Source organism: Tachysurus fulvidraco, chromosome 1, assembly GCF_022655615.1.
Source record: "Tachysurus fulvidraco isolate hzauxx_2018 chromosome 1, HZAU_PFXX_2.0, whole genome shotgun sequence".
Lineage (NCBI taxonomy): Eukaryota > Metazoa > Chordata > Actinopteri > Siluriformes > Bagridae > Tachysurus > Tachysurus fulvidraco.
In genome coordinates, this window is record NC_062518.1 from 28,663,297 (window position 1) to 28,689,488 (window position 26,192).

Consider the following 26,192-nt stretch of genomic DNA (forward strand, 5'->3'; position numbering starts at 1 on the left):
GGCGATTGGCTGCATTTCTATAGATGGAGTTTTATCATATAAGATGTGTGTGTATATATATAATTTCATCAATAAAACTCAGCCTGTAACACGGAAGCAGCCGTGCAAGATTATCGGTCAAGCACGATGAGCAGATCCTTTCTTTCTCCACGCTTTGGCCATACCATCACGGTGGTTCATCTTGGTTCTGTAACCTTTGTGGCTCTTCTCTTTATTCTGTGATTTCCAGTCTGACTTTCTGAGTCTTACTGCTGATGACGGGTTTGAATCTTGTAGTATACAGGAGCTTGTATATTTCTGTTCACAATCACAAGTCTTTAAATAGTAGATTACTGTATGATACCAACTCCAACCAAATGCTTCTGCCAACTGTAGGTCAGTCTTTCATATCATTGTGGAGGAATTTTGTAACATTCTTCTTTACAGAATTGCTTTAATTTAGCCACATTAAACGGCCTTTAAGAATGAGCCCCGTGTTTAAGGTCCTGCCACAGCGTTTCTATGGGGTCACAACATTGAATAAACTTTTTTTATTTTTTTTTTATTGTTTCTATTAAATCATTGTCTTGCCTACATGTACTTCGTCCATTTAGATTTTATCACAGAGCTCCTGAAAGCTTTTGGAGCTTCTAAAAGACATTTCACAAACCCTCTACACAAAGTATACAGAGATTTATTTAATTCTACATGATCCTTAGAGCTTTCCTGTTCCGTAAATTTCTACAAATAGAAGACATTATGTCCAAGTTTACATTATTTTACAGGCCAGTGAGCAGTCAATAAGTCAGAGAATTATAAGCTTTTACATTATATAAATGTAATCACTTTGTGGCGGTTTCCAATTCCAGCAAATAAATCACTCCACTTTGGGAATCATGGTTTAATAGTTCCAATGTGTTAAGGTTAAGTTGAAAACTATATAGACATGAGCACATTCAAATCTTCAGCAAGGGCTATACAAACTTGAGACAACCTTTGTGATCTGCTTTAAGTTGCCCCTGGTTGTATGAATGAAAGTCATTTTTCCATCTCAGTGTGTAAATGTGCAACAGAATCCCAAATGAATCACATCTGTGTGTTAAGTGGCACCCAGCACACCCCGTGTGAGTCTGAGCATGCGTACGAGACACTTCCACAGTCCGCCGTTTCCATATGAGGCCCAGAAGAGCAAAATGTGGTGACAGCAGCACTAAAAATACCCAACAGGCCGAGCGTGGATCGGGTTCCAGCTGAGCCAGCGAACGTTGCTGCTGCTGCTTCTGCTGCTTTGTATGAGCGAGAAAAACAGCGACTTTATTTTTCCCTTGCAGGTTTCTTCTGAAGCACTTAGTGGGGGTTAGGATGGGAGAAACAGAAGTGGATGGAACCAAAATGGCAAACATGGAAGGTAGATTGTTCTTCGAGGGAATGCGAGAGAAGAAACGGTCTGGTCAGGCGTGCATGAGCACCTTTTAGACAAACCTTACGTCTGTGCCGCAACCCTCACTTGCTACTTGTGGTGGCTGTCAGTGTTTTGTGTGTGTTTTTGTAGTGTTTATTAGTTAAATTGTCTGGCTTTGTGTCTAACGAAAGCATGTCAGCAAGACGTCATGCTCAGTTCTCTGACAATGCAACCTCTGAGTTTATTTCATATTCTGTTTGTCAGTTGTCTCTTGTCACACACGTACAGTTTATTTATAAAGAGACGGCATGTAGTTAGTATTGAAGCATGTTCATCCTTGTTTGGGCCTAACTAGCAATGAACTGATCTGATACGGCGTATCAAATGTGGATCCGATTCACTGACATGCGGCTACGGTGAGTGAAACGACATGGACACAGGACACACACCGTACTAAAGCAAACAGCCATCATGCCTGTGATATTCTGCATAACATAGCACAAGCTTGCGTACTGCAAGGATATGGAGATCAGATCTGTGTGTGCTTTTAATAAAAGCTTGAATAGAGAGAGGAAATGGATCACTGCGTGTCTAATCACAAGAAGCATCTCTCTTCAGAATTTATTTAGGACACCTACATTGTGTTGTAGTTCTTGTATTGTTAAGCTCGTGGAGCCTAGACATTGTTTGAGCAATTGAGTAGGTGACCTTGTCAGCAGAATACAAAGCTCTCCTGTGATACATGATCCTGGGGTTTGTTTTGTTATTCTTTAGCCTAGGTTCCGTCTGCCTTTTCAGTACCTTTAGGCACTACCTCGAAATGCCGTAACGATAAAGTACGACTCTTTTTCCGCGTCTTTTATCAAGGGCTTCCGAGCGACGATTTTAATCTAATCCTTCAATCTACACGCAGCCACGAAATTGCTCCGATGCAGTATTATAAGTAGTGCAAAGCACCCAGGAAATGCTGATTCGTGAGCTATGCAAGTGTCAATCTGCAGTTCCTTTCATTACTGTGGTTGTGAAATGCCTCTCAAAGTAGTTATCTATTTGGATCTCAGAAATAAATAGAATCTCTCTGTTTCTGCTGCTGCTTCTTCTCCTTCTCCATTCTTTTAAACACAATTAAGCGCAAGACTTTTGTACAGGTGTTCAGACTTTATGAGGAGGTAATTCTACGTTCACACGTACAGCGGCAGTTTTATTTATTTATTTGTTTATTTATTTATTTATTTATTTAATAATTTAAAAAAAAAATAGCTGTCGGTTGATATGCTACGAGGTCACCTGTAGGTGTTCGTACTACCGGTTGGCAGTGTAATAACGTACGTCATTGTATGGCACATCAGAGCCTTTGTATATATAAAATCCCTTATTGTATATAGGCATTATGTCATACGAGAGGAAAGAAGATTATTTGCGCTCTATTGTCTACATGTCTACTGTAGTCGCTGCACCAAATCACGCCATATTTTTACCAGCTTTTCTCAACTGGACTTAGACACGCCGACGTCTATTCACCAGCGGTCGCTGTCACTCATTTCACCAGAAGTCTGGCTCACTCACTAAAAAAGAACGATCTCTGGTCACTGTGCTGCTGCGAGTCGATGTACAAGTGAACGTCAGGTAAACAGGCAGGTACACAGTCCGGTGTTCACTAATAGAAAGGTGCAGAAATATCCACTGAACTAGATTACTATTTTTTTATTCGGATTGTCCAGAAGGTGTTGGTTTTAGTTTTCTCTAACAGTACAACAAAAGCCCATAACAAAAGTGCAAGGTACAGTGCAAGATTTATATTAATGCACATTCTCATTTCTTTAATAAACGAATACTTTTTAACCCTTAAATAAAGGAAAACAAAACAACAACCGTGCGGCCATACCACGTATACACGGCATACACAACAGCATGCACAGTAATGTTTTATTTAACTTGTAACTCGTGCCTTTTGAGGATCTGAACACAAAAGACTGCATCAGTGTCTGGAACCCGTCTGTCATCGTACCTGTCTGTGTTCACAGAGCCCCAGCCAGTACCTGCTGTCAGTAAGAGCTCCAAGAAATCCGAGGGACACTCAGTCTTCACCTGGCTCATAGTGTTGGCTCTGCTGGGGGCCTGGATGTCTGTGGCTGTTGTCTGGTTTGACCTAGTTGAGTACAACAACGTTGTAGGTATGTCTAACATTTCCTCTCTTGTGTCACTGCAAAAACTTCTCTGTGGTTTGCTCTGTGCTACTTTGCTAGGAACAGACGTACTCTCTTTAAAACCTATTTGATCAACGGTTAATGCAAATGCATGTTAAAGTGAATAAAATCTGTGTCAAATTATTGGTAGGTTATTCTACACCGCTCCCCTAGACATACCCTGTGGTTTTTATATCACAAACAGACTGAAATGACCACAGAATCTTCAATCATTTTCCAATAAGAATGCATTGATGTTTTGTTCAATTTTTGTTCTGGGGTCTGAATAATTAAAAGAGAAAACCCTGTTCTTTCATTGCAGGAACACTTGGAAAAGTGTATGATGCTGATGGTGATGGTGACTTTGATGTAGAAGATGCCAAAGTTCTGTTGGGTAAGTTTGGTATCTGTGTGTGTCTGTGTGTCTGTGTCTGTGTGTCTGTGTCTGTGTGTCTGTGTGTCTGTGTGTCTGTGTCTGTGTGTCTGTGTCTGTGTGTCTGTGTCTGTGTGTCTGTGTCTGTGTGTCTGTGTCTGTGTGTCTGTGTCTGTGTGTCTGTGTCTGTGTGTCTGTGTCTGTGTGTCTGTGTGTGCGCTTGCATTTCCTCTAAGACTGACCAAGGACCTTACTTTCTCGCCTATAATTATTATAATCTTTTCATTTTATTACATCATAAGCAAATGATAGAAATCAGTCTATTTGACAGTATTTAGTACCAGGCTATAAATAAAGCATATGAACAATACTGGTAGTTAGTTCAGGTTTGTAATAAGCTAGAACAACACAAAAATGTAACCTTAATTAACACTCTGATAGAAAACCTTTGTTACACACTAATTAATTGTTGCCAGTAGAAAGTCACAATTATTATTATTATTATTATTATTATTATTATTATTTTGTTCCTGTTATTTGGTGATTTCACCCTGGCAGTTTAGTCTGAAACACAGCATCGTTAATGTGAAAGCTGCTACAAGGGCCAGGAAGTGCACCACAGTTTCCGATTTTGAGACTGCCCGGAGGAGGTGGTTTGAGTTTGGTTGTACTTAAGCCATGCAGCTATTCCTGTGAACTTGAACGTAGCTCCTACTTGGCACTGCAGGTTGTGGGTTCGAGTCTCAGGTTGGCAATACCACGACTGAGGTGCCCTTGAGCAACTGCTCCTCATGCGCAGCAGCATAAATGGCTGCCCACTGCTCCGGGTGTGTGTTCACGGTGTGTGTGTGTGTGTGTGTGTGTGTTCACTGCTTAGAGAATAGCATCAAGTGAGTCTGCAACCAGACCAATGCTGCAGCTGGCACAGTGAACAGTAACACTCTGTAAACACGCCCAGTGTGAACACCAGCTCGGATATTTAAAAACACCATTACATCTCTGCTGGCAGTAGAAAGCAAATGAATGTAAATGAAGCTCTCATTTAAACAGTTTTTGGTTAGTTTGTTTCTACGATCTACTTTGACTATTATTCAATATATCTGGGATATTTAGTTCGCATAAAATATCTCGACCGAACGGTGATGACCGTTAATCTTTGTGATTATGGCTATAGGGTTCAGGGCTATAAATATATTTTTTTGAAAGCTGCCTTCTAGCAAATAATCGACATTCATTTCAGAACATCGGAGTAGCTGAATGTAGCAAGAATAATACAGCAATCGATTCTGCTGTGGCATATTCGCAGCGCTCTGTACGATCTGCTGAAAGGCTTCACAGAGTCAGCTCGCAGTCCACAAGCTGACATCCTTTACAGTGTGGTTTTCTAATAGAGCTCATATTCAGTGGCGCTATAATGTGACACTTGGCTTTAGCCCCACACAAGGAAAGCAGACAGACCAGAGAGTGTACCAAATTAATGTCAAATTACAAACAATATTAATATCAGAAACTTCAAAACACATAAAATAAAGAATAAGGTCTGTTTATAACGAACTATCTATCTTGTCTGTCTGTCTGTCTGTCTGTCTGTCTAGATGGATGGATTGGTGGCAGTGTAACTTCTTATTTTGAATAAAGTCCAGTTAGTGCAATGTAACCTTTCAGTCTAAAATAAAGGTGTGCAGAAATGAAAAGAAAGCGCGAAGTGTGGATTATTTTGTGTTGATATTGAATTTATGTTTGTCCCATTCTTCACTCTTCAAACTTGTGCTCTTCCTGCTCTATAGGCTTGCCTGGCTTTTGCAAGGGCCTTGTCTCTGTGCACACAGAGAGTGCTGATGCTTTAGCAGATGGCAGTTCTGAATTGCTAAAAAGCTTCCTGGCATTTCTGTGTGATGTGCTGATGCCATGTGAGGGTGGAGGCGATGGAGAGAGTGTTATGAAGGAGGAGGAGGAAGAGAGGGTCACTGGTATGTTATGAAGTTAGAGGGAACCTGGTCCTGCAACTTGAGCTGTCCTACTGTAGCCTGACTGAAAGAAGTCTAGAGAACGTATTGCGCTCGTTTTATAAAGGAATGCACAGATCTGCTTGCCTTCTTAGTCTGAAATGGTTAAAGACTGTGTGTTGGTGAATTAAGGCAGTTTGAGGATGATATTGCATGAACTGTTCCTGATTGAGAGAAAGAGAGAGAGCTTGTTTTTTTGTTGTTTGGTTTTGTTCGTAGTGTGTGTTTAATGCTGTAGTCACCGCTAGGTCTTAAGACTATAGTATGGGGCATACAGAGAGAAAAAATATAGTGAATTAATATTTGCATGTGCATCAAATTTTTATAACTTTTTTCTTTAAGGAGGATTAATTCTGAGTGTGTGCGCGCAAGTGTGTGTGTGTGCGCGCAAGAGTGTGTGTGTGTGCGCGCAAGAGTGTGTGTGTGTGCGCGCAAGAGTGTGTGTGTGTGCGCGCAAGAGTGTGTGTGTGTGCGCGCAAGAGTGTGTGTGTGTGTGCGCGCAAGAGTGTGTGTGTGTGTGCGCGCAAGAGTGTGTGTGTGTGTGCGCGCAAGAGTGTGTGTGTGTGCGCGCGCCAGAGTGTGTGTGTGTGCGCGCGCAAGAGTGTGTGTGTGCGCGCGCAAGAGTGTGTGTGTGTGCGCGCAAGAGTGTGTGTGTGCGCGCGCAAGAGTGTGTGTGTGTGCGCGCAAGAGTGTGTGTGTGTGCGCGCAAGAGTGTGTGTGTGTGCGCGCAAGAGTGTGTGTGTGCGCGCAAGAGTGTGTGTGTGTGTGTGCGCGCAAGAGTGTGTGTGTGCGCGCAAGAGTGTGTGTGTGCGCGCAAGAGTGTGTGTGTGTGTGTGTGTGAGGCTGAAGGTTTACCTTTTTCTGTTATGCACATGTCTATTAACATTTTTTTCCTTTATGAATCAGAGGAATCACCTGTGACCAAGAAAGCTAAGAGAGCAAGCAGAGGTATTTGAGGAAAGCAGCTTGTCCACTCTCTTGTATCTTGCGATTATTGTGTGTGTGTGTGTGTGTGTTCAGTCCTCGAGGGACTGAATAATGAATCATCAAAAACAGTTTTCTCAGTGCATCTATCCATAAGGAACAGGTGTTTTGTAGAAAAATATATTGTGCCTGCTTTTGCATGAAGTATCGAGTTTTCTTAAATCCAGAAGTTGTTTTTAAAACTTGGAAATGGCTTTGACCGCTCTCCAGTGTCAAGTGTTGTGCATGAGTGGTTTCACATAGCCCAACAGGTTGCATGCTGTGGTTTCCTGTCTGACAAGAAAGGCTAATGTTAGTTTGTCAGTGTTTGTGTAAAAAGTTAGAGTTGCTTTACTTTGCTTTCTATTGTTTAAGCAGATATTCACATATCTATTAACACTGTTTTATCTTCTGAATCAGAGAGCATTTCTCCGACCACTAAAATAAAGAACGCAAGCAAAGGTATTTAAGAAACGCAGCTTGTTTGGTTCTTCTGGCTCTTTATTCGAAAGCTTCAAGCTTCATTGAGATTTTGGATGTGACGTGTGTGTGTGTGTGTGTGTGTGTGTGTATGCGCACGCTCAGGTTGGCTTGTACAGTAGGAGGTGTTCTGTTGTTGAAATTGCTAGTTGTGTTCACTTGAATAATAGTGATTGTTCAAAGTTACCATAATTTGTGATCCTTTATTTTGATACGTAGCCATGTCGATTTTCGTTAAAATGACAATGTCTTTAAATGTGCATGTTAATTCCATTTTTGTTGTCTCTAATGCTAATGTTAACTGTGCTTGGCTTGGTGGACCACACTGCATTGTGTCTTCTTGCCTTGGTGCCAGCCAATCATACAGTCAGCTTTCTACATCCTAAAGTCAAGGGTTGTAACATGTAGTGTGTAAAAGCTTTGCTGGGTCATTTAAGTTGGATTATTGCCTCATCTTAGTTCTAATGAGACAATAATGTCTGTTTAAACTTTATATCGCATGCATGTATACATGTTATGATACTGTATATGTTATAGTGCACATCTTAAATATATACCGGCAACTTAATGGAGAATTTTTCTCATTTGTATGTCATGTTTTCATCTCAAGCATCCTTCCACAAGTGAATGCATCGGAATATTTTAGTTTAACCGGATGTAGTTGATCATCACTCTTTTCAGGTCGATATATTCTAGGAATTGTTTAAAACCTGTAGACAAGCGACAAGTTTAAATTTTAGAGCCCAGTCTTAATAAACTTCTAGTTTCTGTTATGCTGAACCACCATCATTATGACGGAATATCTTTTTTGAAAGAATGATGTACATTGCATCATGAAGGATTTTTTTTTGAAGAATGATGTACATTGATGTACATTTATCATAGTTTAGAAGAAAAAAAGGTTCTTATGACTTGTGTGTAATCACCTGCATATGATAATACAAAGCCATTCAGATCATTTCTAAGTACACATTAGATTTTCTCCCACAGGCCACACTGTGTTTTGTATAGTTTTCCAAAATCTTATTGTAACTTTAATCCTCTTCCCCATTTGATCCTCTATTAGGGACACACATGAAAAAGGAACTACCTTAAGTGGTTTTACATAAAAGCTCTTTTCAGCATTTTTAGTTGTTGAGCGTAGATTTGATCCTTCATCTAAGAGATCGTCGAACAGTTGTGCGGCCTTGAAGTAATTCCTAGATTCAATTCAAGTTAGTTTATTTGTATAGCGCTTTTTACAATAGACATTGTCTCAAAGCAGCTTTACAGAACATAAACATAGAGCAGAAGGTAAACATAAGGAATAATAAAAGAAATAACGAATAATAAAAGAAAAAGAATTAACAGAATAAAAAATTCAAGATTGTTATTAGATATATATAGTTCACAATCTGTATGTATTTATCCCCCTATGAGCAAGTCTGAGGTGACTCAGACAGCAGTGGCAAGGAAAAACTCCCTTAAATTGGTAAAGGAATTTAGATAATTCCTAAAAAAAAACAAACTTGGAAGTCCCAGACTATGTTTTAAGCCATATTCTTGGTGGTTATACATTTACGCCATTTATTAGACACCCTTATCCAGGTCAACTGAAGGTTAAGGGCCTTGCTCAGGGGCCCAGCAGTGGCAGCTTGGTGGACCTGGGGTTCGAACCCATGACCTTCTGATCAGTAGCCCAACACCTTAACCACTGAGCTACCACATCCTAGTCATACTTTGCATGTGAATAATGAAATTATTTTGCGACTTCTGTAGACAACATTTGAAATAGATGGTGTAGCCTTGGACTTTGCCAATCCCATCCTTAAGCTATTGAAACCTACTCTTGATTTTGGCCTGTTTTGAAATTTTCGTTACTGACATCCATAGCCTCAGTTTTATCCATGTTGTAAACTTGTTTTTATCATTGATCCAGTATTCAAACGGGATTTTCTTTGCCGGTAAACTGCTAAATGTTCATGTCAAATAAAGTTCAAACTTGTGACATGAAACGTGTTGATGTTACTGACGTTACTGTTTCACTATCACTACAGATGAGAGAGAAGAGATTCTTAAGAAAATTAAAGGTACTTGGCATGGGTTGTGCTGATTTTTATTTTGGTTTGTTGTTATGGTTGTGTATTGAACTGTAAGTTGTAAAGATGATTAATATGTTCCTGAAGACGTATCTTCCTACAGAAGGTAAAGTTCAACCCTGTTTCTGTATTAGAACTGGATTCTAAAGGAAGATGATTTTCAGGAATTGGATTATTTGTGGTGATCCAATTTACTAACGTGATTTTTGTACATATTAATGAAGTTGGCATAGGATTAAACAAAGAGATGATGCGTGTCTGAACAAATAAATAATACAAAGATGTGAGTGGCTTAACACTGTCGCTTAATGTCTTGGAACTTTGGAGGTTATTAATGATAACCGAGGGCTGTGAATGTGAATCGTCTCCCAGAGTACTAGTGACTGCAAAAGCTTGATGTGCACACTAACTGTGAATGCTTATGAACTAGGCTTGTGCAATATTTATTCTTCCCTGACTGCAGTTTACCTTGTAAAAACATTTCTGGGTATCGATTTAAACATCTTGAAACCTCATCTGGTTAAATTACTACCATGAGCCATAGAAAGCTTTGTTCATGGCCATTTTTTTTTGTCATTAGCTGCTTACTTTATTTAGAGTGACAAAGCTGTGCAGGTGGCTTGATGTACACTGATCAGCAATAACATCAAATCCACTGACAGGTGAATAACGTTGATTATCTCATTACACTGGCACCTGACAAGGAGCGGGATACATTTGGCAGCAAGTGAACACTCAGTTCTTGAGGTTGATGTGTTGGAATCATGAGAAAGTTAAGCAGAAACATCTAAGAGAAGTTATGATGGCAAGGTAATGGGGTAAAACCTCTAAAGAAAAAAAAAACCATCAGGGTGTTCCCAGACTACAGTGGATAGTACCTACCGAAAGTGGTCCAAGGGAGAACAACCAGTGAACCAGAGTTGGTTTCCCAAGGCTCACTGATGTGTGTGGAGAGAGAAGGCTTGCATGTCTGGGTCAATCTCACAGAAGAGCTACTGTATCACTAACTCCTGAAAAGGTTTACCTTTGATACAATGATTGATTAAAAAGGTGTCAGAACAGACAGTGAATTGCACTAGACTGGGTTTGTGTCCCCAGCCCATGACAGGTCAGAGTGCAGCCCCTACAGTGTGATGCTCTGGGCAATGTTCTGCTGGGAAACTTTGGGTCCTTGTATTCATGTGGATGTTACTTTGTCATGTACTAGATACCTACTTTGTTGCAGACCAAGTACACTCCTTCAGGGTACATACTGTATATTCCCTAATGGCAGGGGCCTTTTGCAGCAGGATAATGTACCATGCCACATTAAAATATATTGTTCAGTTTTGAGCAACCTGTTCAAGGTTTTTATTTATTGGCCTTCATTAGATCCCAAACCAATGCAAACAAGTCCGATCCATAGTGGCCCCACTTTGCAACTTAGAAGACTTTAAGGATCTGCACCTTCACAGGTCTTGTAGAGGTATCTTGGTTATTCTCACAATCCCTGGTTACATTTGTAACTGATGTTTTTAGTATCAATTAATTAGGCCATTAATACTCATTTCTACTTTGACAGATTCACAGGGGAAAAAAACAGATTATCTATATGCTGGATATCGGATGTAGTCCAGCATCAATCATCCATAATTTTTTTAATTTTCACCCAGACATTGAAGATTCAATTGAATATCATTGATTATCTCTTTACAGTGGCTGCTGTAAATGGATGAGAAATATTGGGCACTAATTAAATAGTCAGTTCTTAAAGTTTGGTTTGTTGAAAGCAGTAAAAAATGGGCAATCATAAGGATCTGAGTGATGTTGGCAAAGGCCAAATTGTGATAGCCAGACAACTGGCTCAGAGCATCCCCAAAATGACAAGGCTTGTGGGGTGTTCACAGTATGTGGTGGTTAGTACCTACCAAAAGTGGTCCAACCAACCAGTGTACAGATAACAGGGCCATGGGTGCTCCAGGCTGATTGATTCAAATCAGGAGAAGGAAAGCTCAGCTGGTTCGATCCCACAAAAGAGATATTGCAGTACCAATTGCTGATAAAAGTTAATGCTTTTCTATGAAGAATGGTGTCAGAACACGCAATACATCACTTCTTTCTGCATATATGGATTCTTAGCTGCAGACTGGTCAGAGGGCTTATGCAGACCCCTGTCCACCATTGATTTATAGTGGATATGTGAGCCTCAGAACTGGACTATGGAGCATTGGAAAAAGGCGGCCTGGTCTAACGAATCATGTTTGCTTTTGCATAATGCGGATGTCTGTGTGTGTGAGTCTTTGGAAAGAAGGCAAGCCGGAATAGGCAATGTCCCTATTGGCAGTGGCATCTTGCAATAGGACAATGTGCCCTGCCACACTGCAAACATTGTTTAAGAATAGTTTGAGGAACCTAACAAATGGTTCAATTGTTGACCTGGTCTCCGAATTCCCCAGATGTCAGTCTCATGGAGCATCTGTGGGATGTGCTGGAAAAGCATTTCTGATCCATGGAGGCCCCACCTTGCTGGACTTGAAGGATCTGCTGCTAACATCTTGGTGCCAGATACCACAGCACACCAGAGGTTTTCCTGAGTTTATGACTCAACTGGTTAGAGCTTTTTTGTTGGTACAAGGGAGATCTACACAATAATAGGCAGGTGGTTATTTTTATGGCTGATCAGTGTTTAAGTTCTCCTTCCAACTGGTCACAATTTATTGATCACCGTGTTCATGTATTGCAGCATTACATTCTGTGTATATAGCTTTTAAAATATTAATTCAATATTTATCGATTTATGTAAAAGTGAAATTCAGTGGTTTTAGCCGAGCCAGAAGAATTTACACTATTTTCATCTCTGCAGTGCTACACTATAAAGCTTCACAGCAGTCTTATATTTCACAACCTTCTAACATTATCACTGTTAAATGCCTCACTATTTGTTATAGTAGCTTCTAGTTTTGATTGAGCAGCATAAAAAAGAGACCATAGTTGTGCTCATATGGCCATGCCAGCACAGAACTGTATGAAGTAGTATCAGTACCCATTTGGTTATAGTGGTTAAGACTGTTATGGCCATGCGGTGAAAGTGCTTCTTTTGCCTACAGATGTCCGTCAGGTCATGTTGGACCATCACGTCTGTTACTGTTGAACCATACATATATGGTGCAAACAAATGTCTGTTTGAAAACTATATAAAACATGCATTTAAAGTTATTTTAACTATTAAAAGGGGAAATTTGAATTTGCACATTGTCACTAAATATTGCACAGGGAGAATAACATTATTATATTGTACAAGCTTGTCACAAGCATGAACTAGATTTTTGCATGGAAAGTGGCCCCAAAACTGAAGACTTTTGGTCATCCTTATCTAGAACCTTCTACCAGACAAATTGGGCACAAACTGAAAGCAGCTCTGAAGGAGCAGCTTCGGATGATCCATGAGAAGATCGAGGCTAAAAAGATTGCTAAGCTAGCACTGGCTGAGGTCCGAAGCATTCTTGCCAAAGAGGAAGAAGAGAGAAAAGCCATCCTTGCTGCCAAAAAAGCCAAAGAGGAGGCTAAACTGCTTCAAGAGAAAGCAAGAAAAAAGCACGAAGAGCAATTAGCCAGAGAGAAGGCGGCTCAAGAGAGAGCTGAGCAAGAGAGGCTTGCTAAGCTGAAGGCAGAAAAGGAAAAGCTAATTAAAGAGAAAGCAGAAAAAGAAAGGCTGGCTCAGGAGGAAGCTGAAAAGGAAAGGCTAAGAAAAGAGCAAGCAGAAAAAGACAAGCTAGCAAGGGAGAAAGCAGAGAAGGAGAGACAAGAAAAAGAAAGACTGGCTAAAGAGCAAGCAGAGAAAGAGAGAGCAGAGAAGGAAAGGTTGGCAAAAGAAAAGGCAGAAAAAGAGAAAGCAGAAAAGGAAAGACTAGCAAAAGAAAAGGCAGAAAAAGAGAAAGCAGAAAAGGAAAGACTAGCAAAAGAAAAGGCAGAAAAAGAGAAAGCAGAAAAGGAAAGACTAGCAAAAGAAAAGGCAGAAAAAGAGAAAGTAGAAAAGGAAAGACTAGCAAAAGAAAAGGCAGAAAAAGAGAGAGCAGAAAAGGAACGACTAGCCAAAGAAAAGGCAGAAAAAGAGAGAGCAGAAAAGGAAAGACTAGCAAAAGAAAAGGCAGAAAAGGAACGACTAGCTAAAGAAAAGGCAGAACAAGAAAGGCTAGAAAAAGAAAAAGCAGAAAAAGAGAGAGCAGAAAAGGAACGACTAGCTAAAGAAAAGGCAGAACAAGAAAGGCTAGCAAAAGAAAAAGCAGAAAAAGAGAGGGCTGAAAAGGAAAGACTAGCGAAAGAAAAGGCTGAGAAAGCAGAACAAGAAAGGCTAGCAAAGGAGAGAGCAGAAAATGAAAGACTAGCGAAAGAAAAGGCAGAAAAAGAGAGAGCAGAAAAAGAAAGGCTGGCGAAAGAAAAGGCAGAAAAAGAGAGAGCAGAAAAAGAAAGGCTAGCGAAAGAAAAAGCTGAAAAAGAGAGAGCAGAAAAAGAAAGGCTAGCGAAAGAAAAAGCTGAAAAAGAGAGAGCAGAAAAAGAAAGGCTAGCGAAAGAAAAAGCTGAAAAGGAGAGAGCAGAAAAAGAAAGGCTAGCGAAAGAAAAAGCTGAAAAGGAGAGAGCAGAAAAAGAGAGGCTAGCGAAAGAAAAAGCTGAAAAGGAGAGAGCAGAAAAAGAGAGGCTAGCGAAAGAAAAAGCTGAAAAGGAGAGAGCAGAAAAAGAGAGGCTAGCGAAAGAAAAAGCTGAAAAGGAGAGAGCAGAAAAAGAGAGGCTAGCGAAAGAAAAAGCTGAAAAGGAGAGAGCAGAAAAAGAGAGGCTAGCGAGAGAGAAGGCAGAAAAGGAGAAAGCAGAAAAAGAGAGGCTAGCGAGAGAGAAGGCAGAAAAGGAGAAAGCAGAAAAAGAGAGGCTAGCGAGAGAGAAGGCAGAAAAGGAGAAAGCAGAAAAGGAAAAGCTAGCGAGAGAGAAGGCAGAAAAGGAAAAGCTAGTGAGAGAGAAGGCAGAAAAGGAAAAGCTAGCGAGAGAGAAGGCAGAAAAGGAAAAGCTAGTGAGAGAGAAGGCAGAAAAGGAAAAGCTAGCAAAAGAAAAGGCAGCAAAACAAAAGGCTGGGGCAGAAACACTGGATAAAGTGGGAAAAGAAAAGGCAGCAGAGAAAGGCAAGGGCAAAGAAAAGGCAAAAAACCAAAGTGAGAAGTTTAAACAATCTGAATCAATGAAGGAAGTGTCTGGTCAGACTAACGATGAGAAGGAGGAGAAAAAAGCCTCTAACAAAGATCTCCTGAAATCTTCAATCTGGAAAAGCAAAAAAACGACCAGTTAAATGCAGTGTAAGGTTTGTGTAACCCAGTGAAAACAAACGACACATGAGAAGTGTCTGATAGGACAAGGTCAACTAAGTCTAGAATGGTCGAAGTCCTCTTGTTTATTTTGGATTGAATACACTGCACATTTCAACCTGATGTAGTGGAGATCATGTTTTGGTTCTCGGAGGCTGACGTTCTCGTATTCTGCTTTGGATCGTCCGAAGTACAGGAACTTTTGAGTACTGGAGTACGTTTGGGTTCTGGAGTTTAGACGACTTTTTGGTGCATATTTGTGATGATACCTTAATAGAATGTATTGAGTTTGTAGTGAAAGGGTACATTCTATTTAGTGTAATGTATATTATTTAAAGAAAGGCTAAAAATTAAAAAAAAAAAAAAAAAAAAAAGAGTAGTATTTAATGTTGTTTGATTGCTTTTGTGGTTTTAATATTAGCTTTTAAAATTGTTTTCTTGATTTGTTCCTATTTAAACTTTAGCCAAATGCTCTGTTACCTATAATAAATTATACATATATAATAGCTTTTTAAGTTATATATATTATTTTGTCTATTATTTAAAAATGGAAAGAGATGTAGCAGTTTATTTAATGTATTTTAATATTATTTTGGTTCTCATACTGGTGCTCTCATTTTTATTTTATTTTTATTTTTTTTCATTTTTAAAAGCTGACACGTTTTCTATTATGTATTTTCTATCATCTTTATATCTATTAAGGAGGCCAAAATTAGCATTATGGTTCTACACTTGATCAACAGAATTCTCTCGCTCTATTAAAGATGATTACATGAACGATTAAATAAAATCAATAGACGATACAATCTAACCTTGTTGACATGGTGCACGGTGGAAAATACATAATCATTTAGGTCGAAACACCTACATTATCGTTGATTTTTTTTTGTTTTGTTTTTTTAATGTGAAATATGGAACCACCAATTAAAATAAGCAATGTTTAGATGAACAATAGTGTTTATACATGAATATTTACCTATCCAATATTTATTTATTCATTACAAGTCTATATATAGAATGTGATTTTATGAAATTGTGTTTGGTCAGAAATAAAGAAGTCTGATTGTTGTTCCTATTACATGTGAACGCTGTTCTCTATTAAAATGTATCGTAGCAGCTTAATTGTATAAGACTGAGACTTGTATATTTATTTATCTGTTTGTTTGGTGTCATTTCTGTATGGGGAATGGTGTTGACTTTTTTAAGAAAAGGAAACCCAAGTAATTAGGTAGCACCCTAATCAGTCTGTGTGGGGGTCTGGGTGTGGGTGGTTTTGTGTGTGTGTGTGTGTGTGTGTAAATGTGTGTGTGTAAATGTGTGTAAAACTTAAAAATGTCTTTGCAACACACTACCAAATGTGGGCAAATAATGAGGAAGACGGGCTTGGAACAAGTCAAATGGTGCTTTATTCTTTGTATGGTTACTTTTGCTATTACTCTCTCTCCTCTCTTTCTCGGCTTTCTTTTGTCCCATTTTTATTCACTCAACTGCTCCACTCACTGCATCACAGAACATTCATTAGTAGAACCCGACCCCTTTCTTCTCACCTTCTCCACCCTCCACTCGAGCAGGCCCGTGCTGCCACTGTCTTCATGAGCACCAAATGGGAAAGTTTTCTGTTTGCTTATTGATTGTCTGTGATATAATAAGTAACATGTAGTTAAGGTTTAGTTTCTGCTTCTTTCTGCTACATCATGCAGGACTAAAGGGGCAAAGTGATTCAGAAACTAAGGAAGAGCCCTTCAAAACAGCAGGTAAGATCACAACCAGTATAAAGCATCATAAAACCCATAACTACACAATACTGGGATTATCCCTAATACCAAACATTACAATATAGTTGTTACAGGTTACGTATATGATCGTTTTACATGTACAAACATCTAACAATGAAATATGAATGTGTGTTTAAGGAATATCGATTCCTAACACTTTCTTAGTTAGTTCAATGTGTAGAGGTTGGTCAAGATGTAAGAGTTGGTGCTTTTCAGCATAGTCAAAGTCACAAACAAGTCATTTATACTTCACTTCCACAAAACCAAACAGAGGACCTCTTAAACAGGAAACAACAGGTAATCTAGATGCTTCCTGTTCCTAGCATCCCTTTGAATATAAGCTTTATTTATATAAAATAATAATAAGGTGAAAATTATAAATGTATTTCTAACTATTCTCGGTGTCTTTGCAGACAAGATACACCGAGTTGCACCAGCATCGTTTCAACCATTTGGTTAGTGATATTTTCTGTTGTTGTTGTTTTTTGCCCCACAAACATATTTAAAATTGATTAATTAAGCTGTTTGACACATGCTTCACTTTCACAACGCTTCAGGCCGTCTTGTATCACTTCCATCATAAATCAACTGCAATGGAATAAATTTTCCCTCAATGTCCCTTAATTTCCCTCCGCCGACTGGATGCCAATAATTCAACTCGATTAAAATTTAGTTGTATAGCACTTTTAACAATGGACATTGTCTCAAAGCAGCTTTATAGAACATAAGAAATATAGTACAAAAAGTTAATATTAGACTTGTATGTAAACATGTTTGTATTTATCCCCAATGAGCAAGTCTGAGGTGACTGATGGGACTGTGGTAAGGAAAAAACTCCCTTAGATGGAAGAGGAAGAAACCTTGAGAGGAACCATACTCATTTGGGTGACACAGGAGTGTGTGATTTATAAATAGCTATAAACACCAGCGAGTGTTATTAGGCATAATGTCCTTTCTACAGTCATATACAGTTCGACAATTGTGTATTGATCCACATAGAGACCACATGTAGTTGGTGTCTCCTCTTTGAATGTCCGAGATCCTCATGAAATGGAATCCAACTGGGAGCTGGTACGTCTCTAGATACCTCAGGATTCTAACAGGGTTGGCCTCTTCTCACTGCAGGGCCGAAATCTTCTAAAGCTGGCAGAAAACAATACAGAAAAGACCTCAGATACATGTTACTCTTTTGTCTCGAGGGTCGGTTGTGTTTGTGAGCCAATGGAAACATTAAGCCCTCCAGTGAGATTTTAAATCTGATGTTGGTGGAACATAAAGCATGCAAATGTCTCCTGGATCAGTTTGTGATGTCTCAAGCTGGCAAAGGGACTCAGTAAGGACCAGAGTGTACTCTGTGGAGAGAAATGGAGTAATATCTGTTTTGAAGCTTTAGTCTGTGATAAGATTTGTTGAGTCTGCACTCTTGGAATACTGCTTATCAAATGAAAGGACCAGAATTAATAGTTTTATAAATATGTATTATTATTATTATATTGATGCAATATTTATTTAAAATACTTATAAGCTGAAAAAAAAGTGTTTCTGACTTTTCTTGGTGTCTTTGCAGACAATGTAATTGCACCAGCATCTTTTCAACCTTTTGGTTAGTAATATTTTCTGCTCATACACTCGATTGTATTGTGTTACGATTTCCGACGAGTTTCATGTTAGTATTGAAACGGGCTAGCTAAGGAAACGGCAAAATACCGACGCTAGCGTGAAGTAAATGATAATCATGATATTTACTCTATAAAGCTTATTTATCAGTGAAACTTGATCTTTAGCAGTTCTCACCTTCCACTTCCCGTCTTCTCACAGATTCACAAGAAAGCATTGACAGCACTGGAGGTGAGATTCCTGTGGTTTTCATGTTGTACCCGAGAACAGCTTTCTACTTAGTATTTAATAATTTACTAGTACATTCATTATTATTATTATTATTATTATTATTATTATTATTATTATTGTTATTATTATTGATGCATTAAGTATTCTTGATCATTACACCATTTTTTTAGTTAATCAGTTGTTGTGTGTTTCAGAGTTAGTTGTAGAGGCTTCACCGGAGAAAACGTTAGGTAATTTGAAATGAATGTTTTTGTCATGCTGGTCTTCCTGAGATCCTTTCATTTCTATCATGGGAACGAAATGCACAGTTTAATTCATGCTTCTTTCTTTTTCCTTTTTTTTTTTATTTATATTTTGTTAAATTTAAGAGCTGTCTGCAACAGAAAGATACCAAAGTGAAGAGTCGTACTATAAACAGCTAGAAAAAGAGTGTAGGTTGCATTGAAAAACATCATTTATCTTCCATTATACTGTATATTATGTTTATATATTATTTATTCATTTTTGTATCTTCCAATATGTTAGTTGCGGACATTCTAGCCGATGAGAATAAAGGCAGGTTTATTTAAATTCTCAATAAAATGTTGTATTCATTTATGTGTTTAAATAAAATGAAAAATTCATTGTTCTAATCATCTCTAGGATCTACACTGGATGATACACCTGAAACTAAAGTTCCACAGAAGCTTGAGGCTGAACCTACAGAGTTACCCGCAGTGGCAAGTGACTTGACCTCAGAGACTGTGACGGAAACATCCAAACCTCAAACCACTTCAGAGTCTTCATCTGCACATCAGCCGAAATCGGGGATTACACCAGAAACAGAGGGTTGGTATAAAAAGTAAAAGAAGAATTGTTTTGTGCTCAGTAATTTCACTGTTCCACTTTAGTCAAGTTCATGTGTCTGCTTGTGTACGTTTCGCAGTTAAGAAGAAAAAGCCAAGCATCTTTAATAAATTCGACAAAATAATAAAATCAGAAATCAACGCAGCTGAAAAACTCCGTAAGAAGGTACAGTAGGCACTGTTCGGGTTTCTTGAATAAGAATCAAGTCAAATTTCTTAAAATAAGGGAGGGGGGGGGGCTGGTGTTTGTTTTGTTTTGTTTTAAGCTTTTGGTTTGAATGTTTAGGGTAAAGTTGAAGAAGCTCTGCGTGCTTTTGAAGCTCTTGTGCAGAAATATCCCCAGAGTCCCAGGAGTCGCTATGGTAAAGCTCAGGTAAAAGGTTTGGATAAAAAGAGACAGTATCTCACTGCAGAATCACATTGATCATATTATGACATATTATGACATATATATATTACAAGATTTTGATCAGTGCATCATTTGTGGTGTTTTTATTTTGTTTGTTTTTTCAGGCTGAGGATGATATGGCTGAGAAATTGCGTAGTAATGAGATGCTCCTGAAGGCTGTAAACACTTATAGGGAGGCAGCAGAGCTCCCAGATGCTCCTGCAGAACTTATCAAAGTCACGTTAAAGAGACGTGCTGACAGACAGCAGTTTCTTGGTAAGTATATGCGTGCACTGATACATCCTCACATGCACATCTCCAGGTTCATTCTAAACGATTACTTCTTAATAGGACGTACAAAGGGCTCTTTAGCAACCTTGGAAAGGCTTGTGCAGATTTTCCCAGATGACATCACTCTGAAGAATGATCTAGGAGTGGCTCATCTTCTGATTGGTGACAATGTGGGTGCCAAACGGGTCTATGAGGAGGTAATGTTTTTGATGTGATTTTATAGATTTTATAAATAAGTGTGATTACTGTAAAAGACTCTCTACTACTATAGCGGTGAAAATATATTGTTTCTCTTTTGTTGTTTCTCTTCCCAGGTGTTAGCTGTTGCTCCAAGTGATGGCTTTGCCAAAGTGCATTATGGATTCATCCTTAAATCTGAAAATAAGATAGCAGAAAGCATACCTTACCTTAAGGTGAGTCTGACAGTCATATATGTATATGTGTGCGTGTGTTTTTATATATATATATATATATATATATGTATATATATATATATGTATATGTATAATAAAACACACATAGAGTATGCACTATCATTTGTGTTTGTGTGTTGCTGTTTAGGAGGGTTTGGAGTCTGGGGCACCAGGAACTGATGACGGGAGATTTTATTTTCACCTTGGGGATGCACTGCAGAGAGTAGGAGAGCCGACTGTAAGTTGTAACCAAAAAAAAAAGAAAGACGCTCACTTCATTTGCATTATTCATCCTACAATAAGAGTAATGGTTTTGTGTGTGTGTGTGTGTGTGTGTGTGTGTGTTTCTGCAGCGGGCTCATGAATGGTACGAGGCTGGTTACCAACGTGGTCATTTTGCCTCTGTCTGGCAGCGGTCACTGTATAACGTGGCAGGACTACGAGCTCAACCATGGTGGACAGCCAAAGATACTGGATATGTTGACCTTGTTCGGGTACTGAATGAAAAATAATATATACTGTGTATCTATTTATAGATGTAGATATATAGATATAGTAGGGCTGGGCAATATGATCTCTTGATAGTTATACTACAACACGTATTTGGGGGAAATGTCTTTTTGTATATTTTTTTAATGATTTTTCATATAAAAAAGTACAGTATTACAGTGAAGTTATTGACTGTTTTTAAAGTATTCGCTTTTCAGGTTTTGCACTTTGCAGACGGTCCCTTGGAATCTGTCTCAGGTGTTGGCACATAAAGACTTATGTATTTTGTCCAACGTGGAGGAAAGCTGATTTTGAGGAAAATTGGGTTGTAGCTGCCTCTCTACATTACTACGATAAAAAAAAGAGGTGTTATTTGTGTAATAAGAGCATTTAGCTCAGGAGTTATCGACTCGGGAAACTCGAATCTGTGAAAATGCGGCCAACTTTACTTAAGTCGCAATACACAACATAGAGTATAATGTTTGTTGATGCGTACAACAGGAATTCTCTGCATCCATGATCTCTTTCCAACGGCCCCTTCCTGTCATACTGTATAAAGTACTCTGCCATGTTGTTCGCTGCCATGTTGTTTGTGTATCTCTATGGCAAAAGCACAGGGGGAGGGCTGAGCCTGTTCGGAACTACGGGAGCCCGGAGGGGAGCGTCAGCGGATGTTAAAGAAAAAAACGATTTTCATTTGAACAAATCAATGTAAACTACACATTCGAGTTAATCGATAAAATCGATTTATCGCCCAGCCCTAAGATATAGATATATAGATAGTGAAGTTGGTGAGTAAGCTGCAACATGATTGGCAGGCTTGATTTCCGCCCCTGCTTTAGCGGTTTCCCCTGGGTACTCTAGATTCCTCCCCCAGTCTACAGACGTCTGTTGTTGTCTGACTAGCATCTCTAAATTGTCCATAGCATGTGAATAGGTGTGTGTGAGATTGTGCAATGTGATAGGTTGCCCTTGCTTTATTCCCTGAGCCCCCTGGGATCACTATTACCCTGTTTGCTTGCTGTTCTGCGTACATCATCAGTCAGTGTGATCTGAGCTCATGCACAAACCGGGGTTACATGAACAGAGTGAATTTTTCATAGTGAGCTCGTCACCCCGTATAATTTTACTAAGTAAATTTGTCTGAACTTTAATTATGCTTGATGATATTGAAATATCTATATCCTAATTTCAGGAAAATCCAGCTTTATTTATATATTTTATTTATTTTAGACACTTGGGCTTTTTCCTAATATTTTAACAAGTCGACGCTGTGTATTTGTACTTATTTTACTGTCTGTCTTACTCTTCTTGTCACTATTAATCAAAACATAAATATTTAATTTTCTGTTTAAATCCATGTTATTTACTTAACCTAATTACGCGTCTGTAGACGCTGGAGCGGAACTGGATGACCATCAGAGACGAAGCGTTAGCCGTGCTAGACACTAAACGTGGACTCTTCTTGCCAGAAGATGAGAATCTTCGAGAGACAGGAGACTGGGGCCAGTTTACACTCTGGCAGCAGGGTACGTTACACACAGTCCGATACTGACTGTCACACATTGTACACATATACACCACTTATCTTAATATATAACACTACTTACAGGAAGGAAAGTCAGTTCTTCGTGTCAGAGTGTCCCCAAAACCTGTGCTTTACTGGAACGTTTCAAAGAGACCACCACCTGCAAGAGGGGCCAGGTACAGCTTTTTCATTCACACATATTACCATCTGTTCCAGGCCATGCTGAGCATTATTCCTTACACTCAAATACACCGTGCTAAAGCCTTAACAGACCTACAGAGCCTTATTTAGATTTACAAATAGATTTGTAGTAGATTTGTGTAGATTTGTGTACACAGTATATTAGAAAAAATTCAGAATAAATACACAAGTCACATTTTGGACACAATTTGTTTCCTCCACCATTAAAGGATACATTTTGTTCTTCTTTTTTTTTAAAAATTTAAATCATTTTCTGTAACAACACGAATCTGACAGTAGTTTATACTGTCAGTCAAATCACAACTATATACATTTACAGCATTTAGCAGATGCCCTTATCCAGAGTGCCTTACATTTTATACAACTGAGCAATTGATGGTTAAGGGCTTTGCTCAGGGGCCCAGCAGTGGCAGCTTGGTGGAAGTAGGAATCGAACTCACAACCTTCTGATTGGTAGCTCAACACCTTAACCACTAGGCTACCACATCCCCATACAGTATTAATATTGCTCAATCAATATGCTATCATTTCTTTCAGATTAACATAAAATGAATGTTAACAGATTATATCATTTAACAGTGAGAGTGCCTTTTGTTTCTTACTGGTGGCCGAGAAGTGCAAAACACATTAACAAATCCGAAAATAAATTAACAAATCAAAAAACACATTAACAAATCCGAAAACACAACTACAGTTCAGACAACCCGGAAACGGTGTGTATCGTTTGTGAATGGAAACTTACCGATATACAGGTATGGAATCTTATGTGTAATGTGTAAAGTTCTCCGTTTAAATATAAGTAAATAACAGAATTAATCCACAGTAACCCATTCCATCCATATATCCATTCCAACTTTTCCCTGCGGCAGACTGTTGAACTTCATGTATACCTTGGGTGACAGGTGTCTTGTCCAATGATCGGTACGTGTTCCAATCACAACCTATACCAACCTCTTCTGCGGTGTCTGAATTGTTGTTGTGTTTTCGGATTTGTTAATGTGTTTCGTGCAACGACTCAGACAACCCGGAAAAGGTAGATATAGTTTGTGAATGGAAACTTACTGATCATTGTACAACAGACCTGTCATTCAAGATATACAGGTGAATGACCGGTGTCTTGTCTGATGATCGGTAAGTTTCCATTCGCAAACTATAGCTACCGTTTCCGGGTTGTCTGAATTGTCGTTGTGTTTTCGGATTTGTTGTTTTGTTTTCGGATTTGTTAATGTGTTTTCGGATTTGTTAACGTGTTTTCGGATTTGTTAACGTGTTTTCGGATTTGTTGTTTTGTTTTCGGATTTGTTAATGTGTTTTCGGATTTGTTGTTTTGTTTTCGGATTTGTTAACGTTTTTTCGGATTTGTTAACGTTTTTTCGGATTTGTTGTTTTGTTTTCGGATTTGTTGTTTTGTTTTCGGATTTGTTGTTTTGTTTTCGGATTTGTTAACGTTTTTTCGGATTTGTTGTTTTGTTTTCGGATTTGTTGTTTTGTTTTCGGATTTGTTGTTTTGTTTTCGGATTTGTTAACGTGTTTTCGGATTTGTTAACGTGTTTTCGGATTTGTTAACGTGTTTTCGGATTTGTTAACGTGTTTTCGGATTTGTTAACGTTTTTTCGGATTTGTTAATGTGTTTTTGGATTTGTTAACGTGTTTTCGGATTTGTTGTTTTGTTTTCGGATTTGTTAACGTGTTTTCGGATTTGTTGTTTTGTTTTCGGACTTGTTAACGTGTTTTCGGATTTGTTAACGTGTTTTGCACTTCTAGGCCACCGTATAAATGTAATACCACCTGCTCTTGTATTTCTTGCAACTTCAGATCAAGTTCTCAGTGATGCAGCCTGGCACACATGTATGGCCTCACACTGGACCCACTAACTGCCGTCTGCGTATGCACCTCGGTCTCGTCATCCCTCAAAAAGGCTGTCGAATCCGCTGCACCAACCAGACCCGGTCAGTTAACATCTACATAAAAAGAAAAAGTTTCAGAATAGTTTGCTGGAACAACAGAAATATAAACAATCAATGTATTCTGTTCATTTTGGTCTTTTCTATAACTTTGTCTAACAAAACCTGTGTGTGTGTGTTGCAGAGAGTGGGAAGAAGGAAAGGTGTTGATATTTGATGATTCGTTTGAGCACGAAGTGTGGCAGGATGCAGACAGCTACAGGCTCATCTTCATCGTAGACGTCTGGCATCCAGAACTCAGCCAATCCCAGAGGCAAAGCCTGTCCCCCATATGAAGCGTTAAATCAGTGGCAAAGAATTACTGTGACGTCTCAGCCAGTTACAGCCACAAGCCAAACCCTAACCTCTGGCTGATTTCTGGTTCTGAACAAACTACCACATGAATATATATGCTGTTTAATTGAATAGTGATTTATGGAGAACATAGGTAATGCATCTTGTCCTTCTGGTGTCCTGGGTTTTCAGTCAACAAGAAGAAAAGGTGGATGGATTAGAGCTGTTTCGTGTTTTGCAAAGCTTCGGACAAGCAATTAAAATGAGTTGGTAGAATTCCACAAATGAAGGTTTACAAATAGTTTTGAGAGTTCAGCTCTGAATACTGTAAATGAAACCACTGAAATGGACCAAAGTGAAAGGTGATGAAGAAGGAGGCAGACCACTGAAGGTGCATTATACTGTTACTTGAATATACTCGGCGTTCACTTCATTAGAAACAACTACACATTGATCCAGTTATCTAATCAGCCAAGCAAGTGCTTAATCGTGCTGGTGCTGGTCAAGAGCTTCACTTAATTTTCACATCAAACATCCTAATGAATAAGAAGTGTGAACTCTGTGAGCTTGATCGTAGCTCGGATGTTGGGAACAAATGAGTTGGTTTGAGTATTAGTATACCTAAACAGCAGATTATATTCACACACAGCACTCTCTGGAGTTGATAAGGAACACTGCACACAAAAAAGCAACAGCGAGTGACTGACTGGATCAAGCTGCCAAGAAGCATATAGTATTATTAATGTTCAGTCCTGCTGTGCTGCATAGTATCTCAGCATACACAAAATATCAAATCTTGTGGTGGATTTGTCTACAACAGCAGAAGACCATATTTTGTTCCACTCCTGTCAGCCAACAAGAATCTGGAAATCTGCCCATATAGTCCCAACAAGCATACCATGCTCACAGATATCACACGTCATGTTCATTAGATTCTATTGTCTGATATGAAGGTTAACAGATGTTCTTGATCTGTATCTGCATGATTTTATTTATACACGAGTGACTGATTAGAAACCTGTATGAAAATACAGGTGTTCCTAATAAAGTGGACAGTGGGTGTATTACAAAATGTCACTGAAGGGGTCAACAATTTTGGATAATAATACAAAGCTGATGTAACTTTGCACTACATGTAGTAATTGTGTGTGTATGTATATGAGGGTGTAGGAACCCATACTACAGACACATTATGATTTAACAAAAAACAAAAACAACAACAAAAAAAAACTGTGCCTTATACCTACACTTGTCAGGTGTGTAAAAATTCACAGGTCATGCAATGTAAAGCCTAAACAAGCATTATTTTTGTATTAAATAAAACAAGTGTAATTACGAGTCTTGTGTTTTATTATATTAGAATGCCAGAAGTTGATGTTCAGT

General features: G+C 38.8%; 1 protein-coding gene across 8 annotated transcripts in view; it reads left to right on the forward strand.

Annotated features, from left to right (window-relative positions):
• The window catches only part of unm_hu7910 (un-named hu7910), a 27,964-nt gene extending 1,817 nt beyond the window's left edge, over positions 1 to 26,147 (forward strand). The window contains exons 2-23 of one of the 8 annotated variants that reach the window (XM_047815538.1): positions 1,311 to 1,387; positions 3,406 to 3,555; positions 3,890 to 3,961; positions 16,495 to 16,548; positions 16,983 to 17,024; positions 18,137 to 18,172; positions 18,388 to 18,417; positions 18,612 to 18,647; positions 18,786 to 18,848; positions 18,943 to 18,972; positions 19,060 to 19,245; positions 19,343 to 19,428; positions 19,549 to 19,635; positions 19,776 to 19,926; positions 20,002 to 20,138; positions 20,256 to 20,354; positions 20,503 to 20,592; positions 20,708 to 20,848; positions 22,237 to 22,372; positions 22,456 to 22,547; positions 24,388 to 24,521; positions 24,661 to 26,147. In XM_047815538.1, the coding sequence (XP_047671494.1) occupies positions 1,342 to 1,387; positions 3,406 to 3,555; positions 3,890 to 3,961; positions 16,495 to 16,548; positions 16,983 to 17,024; positions 18,137 to 18,172; positions 18,388 to 18,417; positions 18,612 to 18,647; positions 18,786 to 18,848; positions 18,943 to 18,972; positions 19,060 to 19,245; positions 19,343 to 19,428; positions 19,549 to 19,635; positions 19,776 to 19,926; positions 20,002 to 20,138; positions 20,256 to 20,354; positions 20,503 to 20,592; positions 20,708 to 20,848; positions 22,237 to 22,372; positions 22,456 to 22,547; positions 24,388 to 24,521; positions 24,661 to 24,811 (2,049 nt within the window). In that variant the 5' untranslated portion in view covers positions 1,311 to 1,341 and the 3' untranslated portion in view covers positions 24,812 to 26,147. Of the gene's footprint in view, positions 1 to 928; positions 1,388 to 3,405; positions 3,556 to 3,889; positions 3,962 to 16,494; positions 16,549 to 16,982; positions 17,025 to 18,136; positions 18,173 to 18,387; positions 18,418 to 18,611; positions 18,648 to 18,785; positions 18,849 to 18,942; positions 18,973 to 19,059; positions 19,246 to 19,342; positions 19,429 to 19,548; positions 19,636 to 19,775; positions 19,927 to 20,001; positions 20,139 to 20,255; positions 20,355 to 20,502; positions 20,593 to 20,707; positions 20,849 to 22,236; positions 22,373 to 22,455; positions 22,548 to 24,387; positions 24,522 to 24,660 lie in introns of those variants that run through there. The other 7 variants (XM_027169246.2, XM_027169244.2, XM_047815539.1 and 4 more) reach the window with 7 other exon arrangements.
• The last annotated feature ends 45 nt before the right edge of the window (positions 26,148 to 26,192 follow it).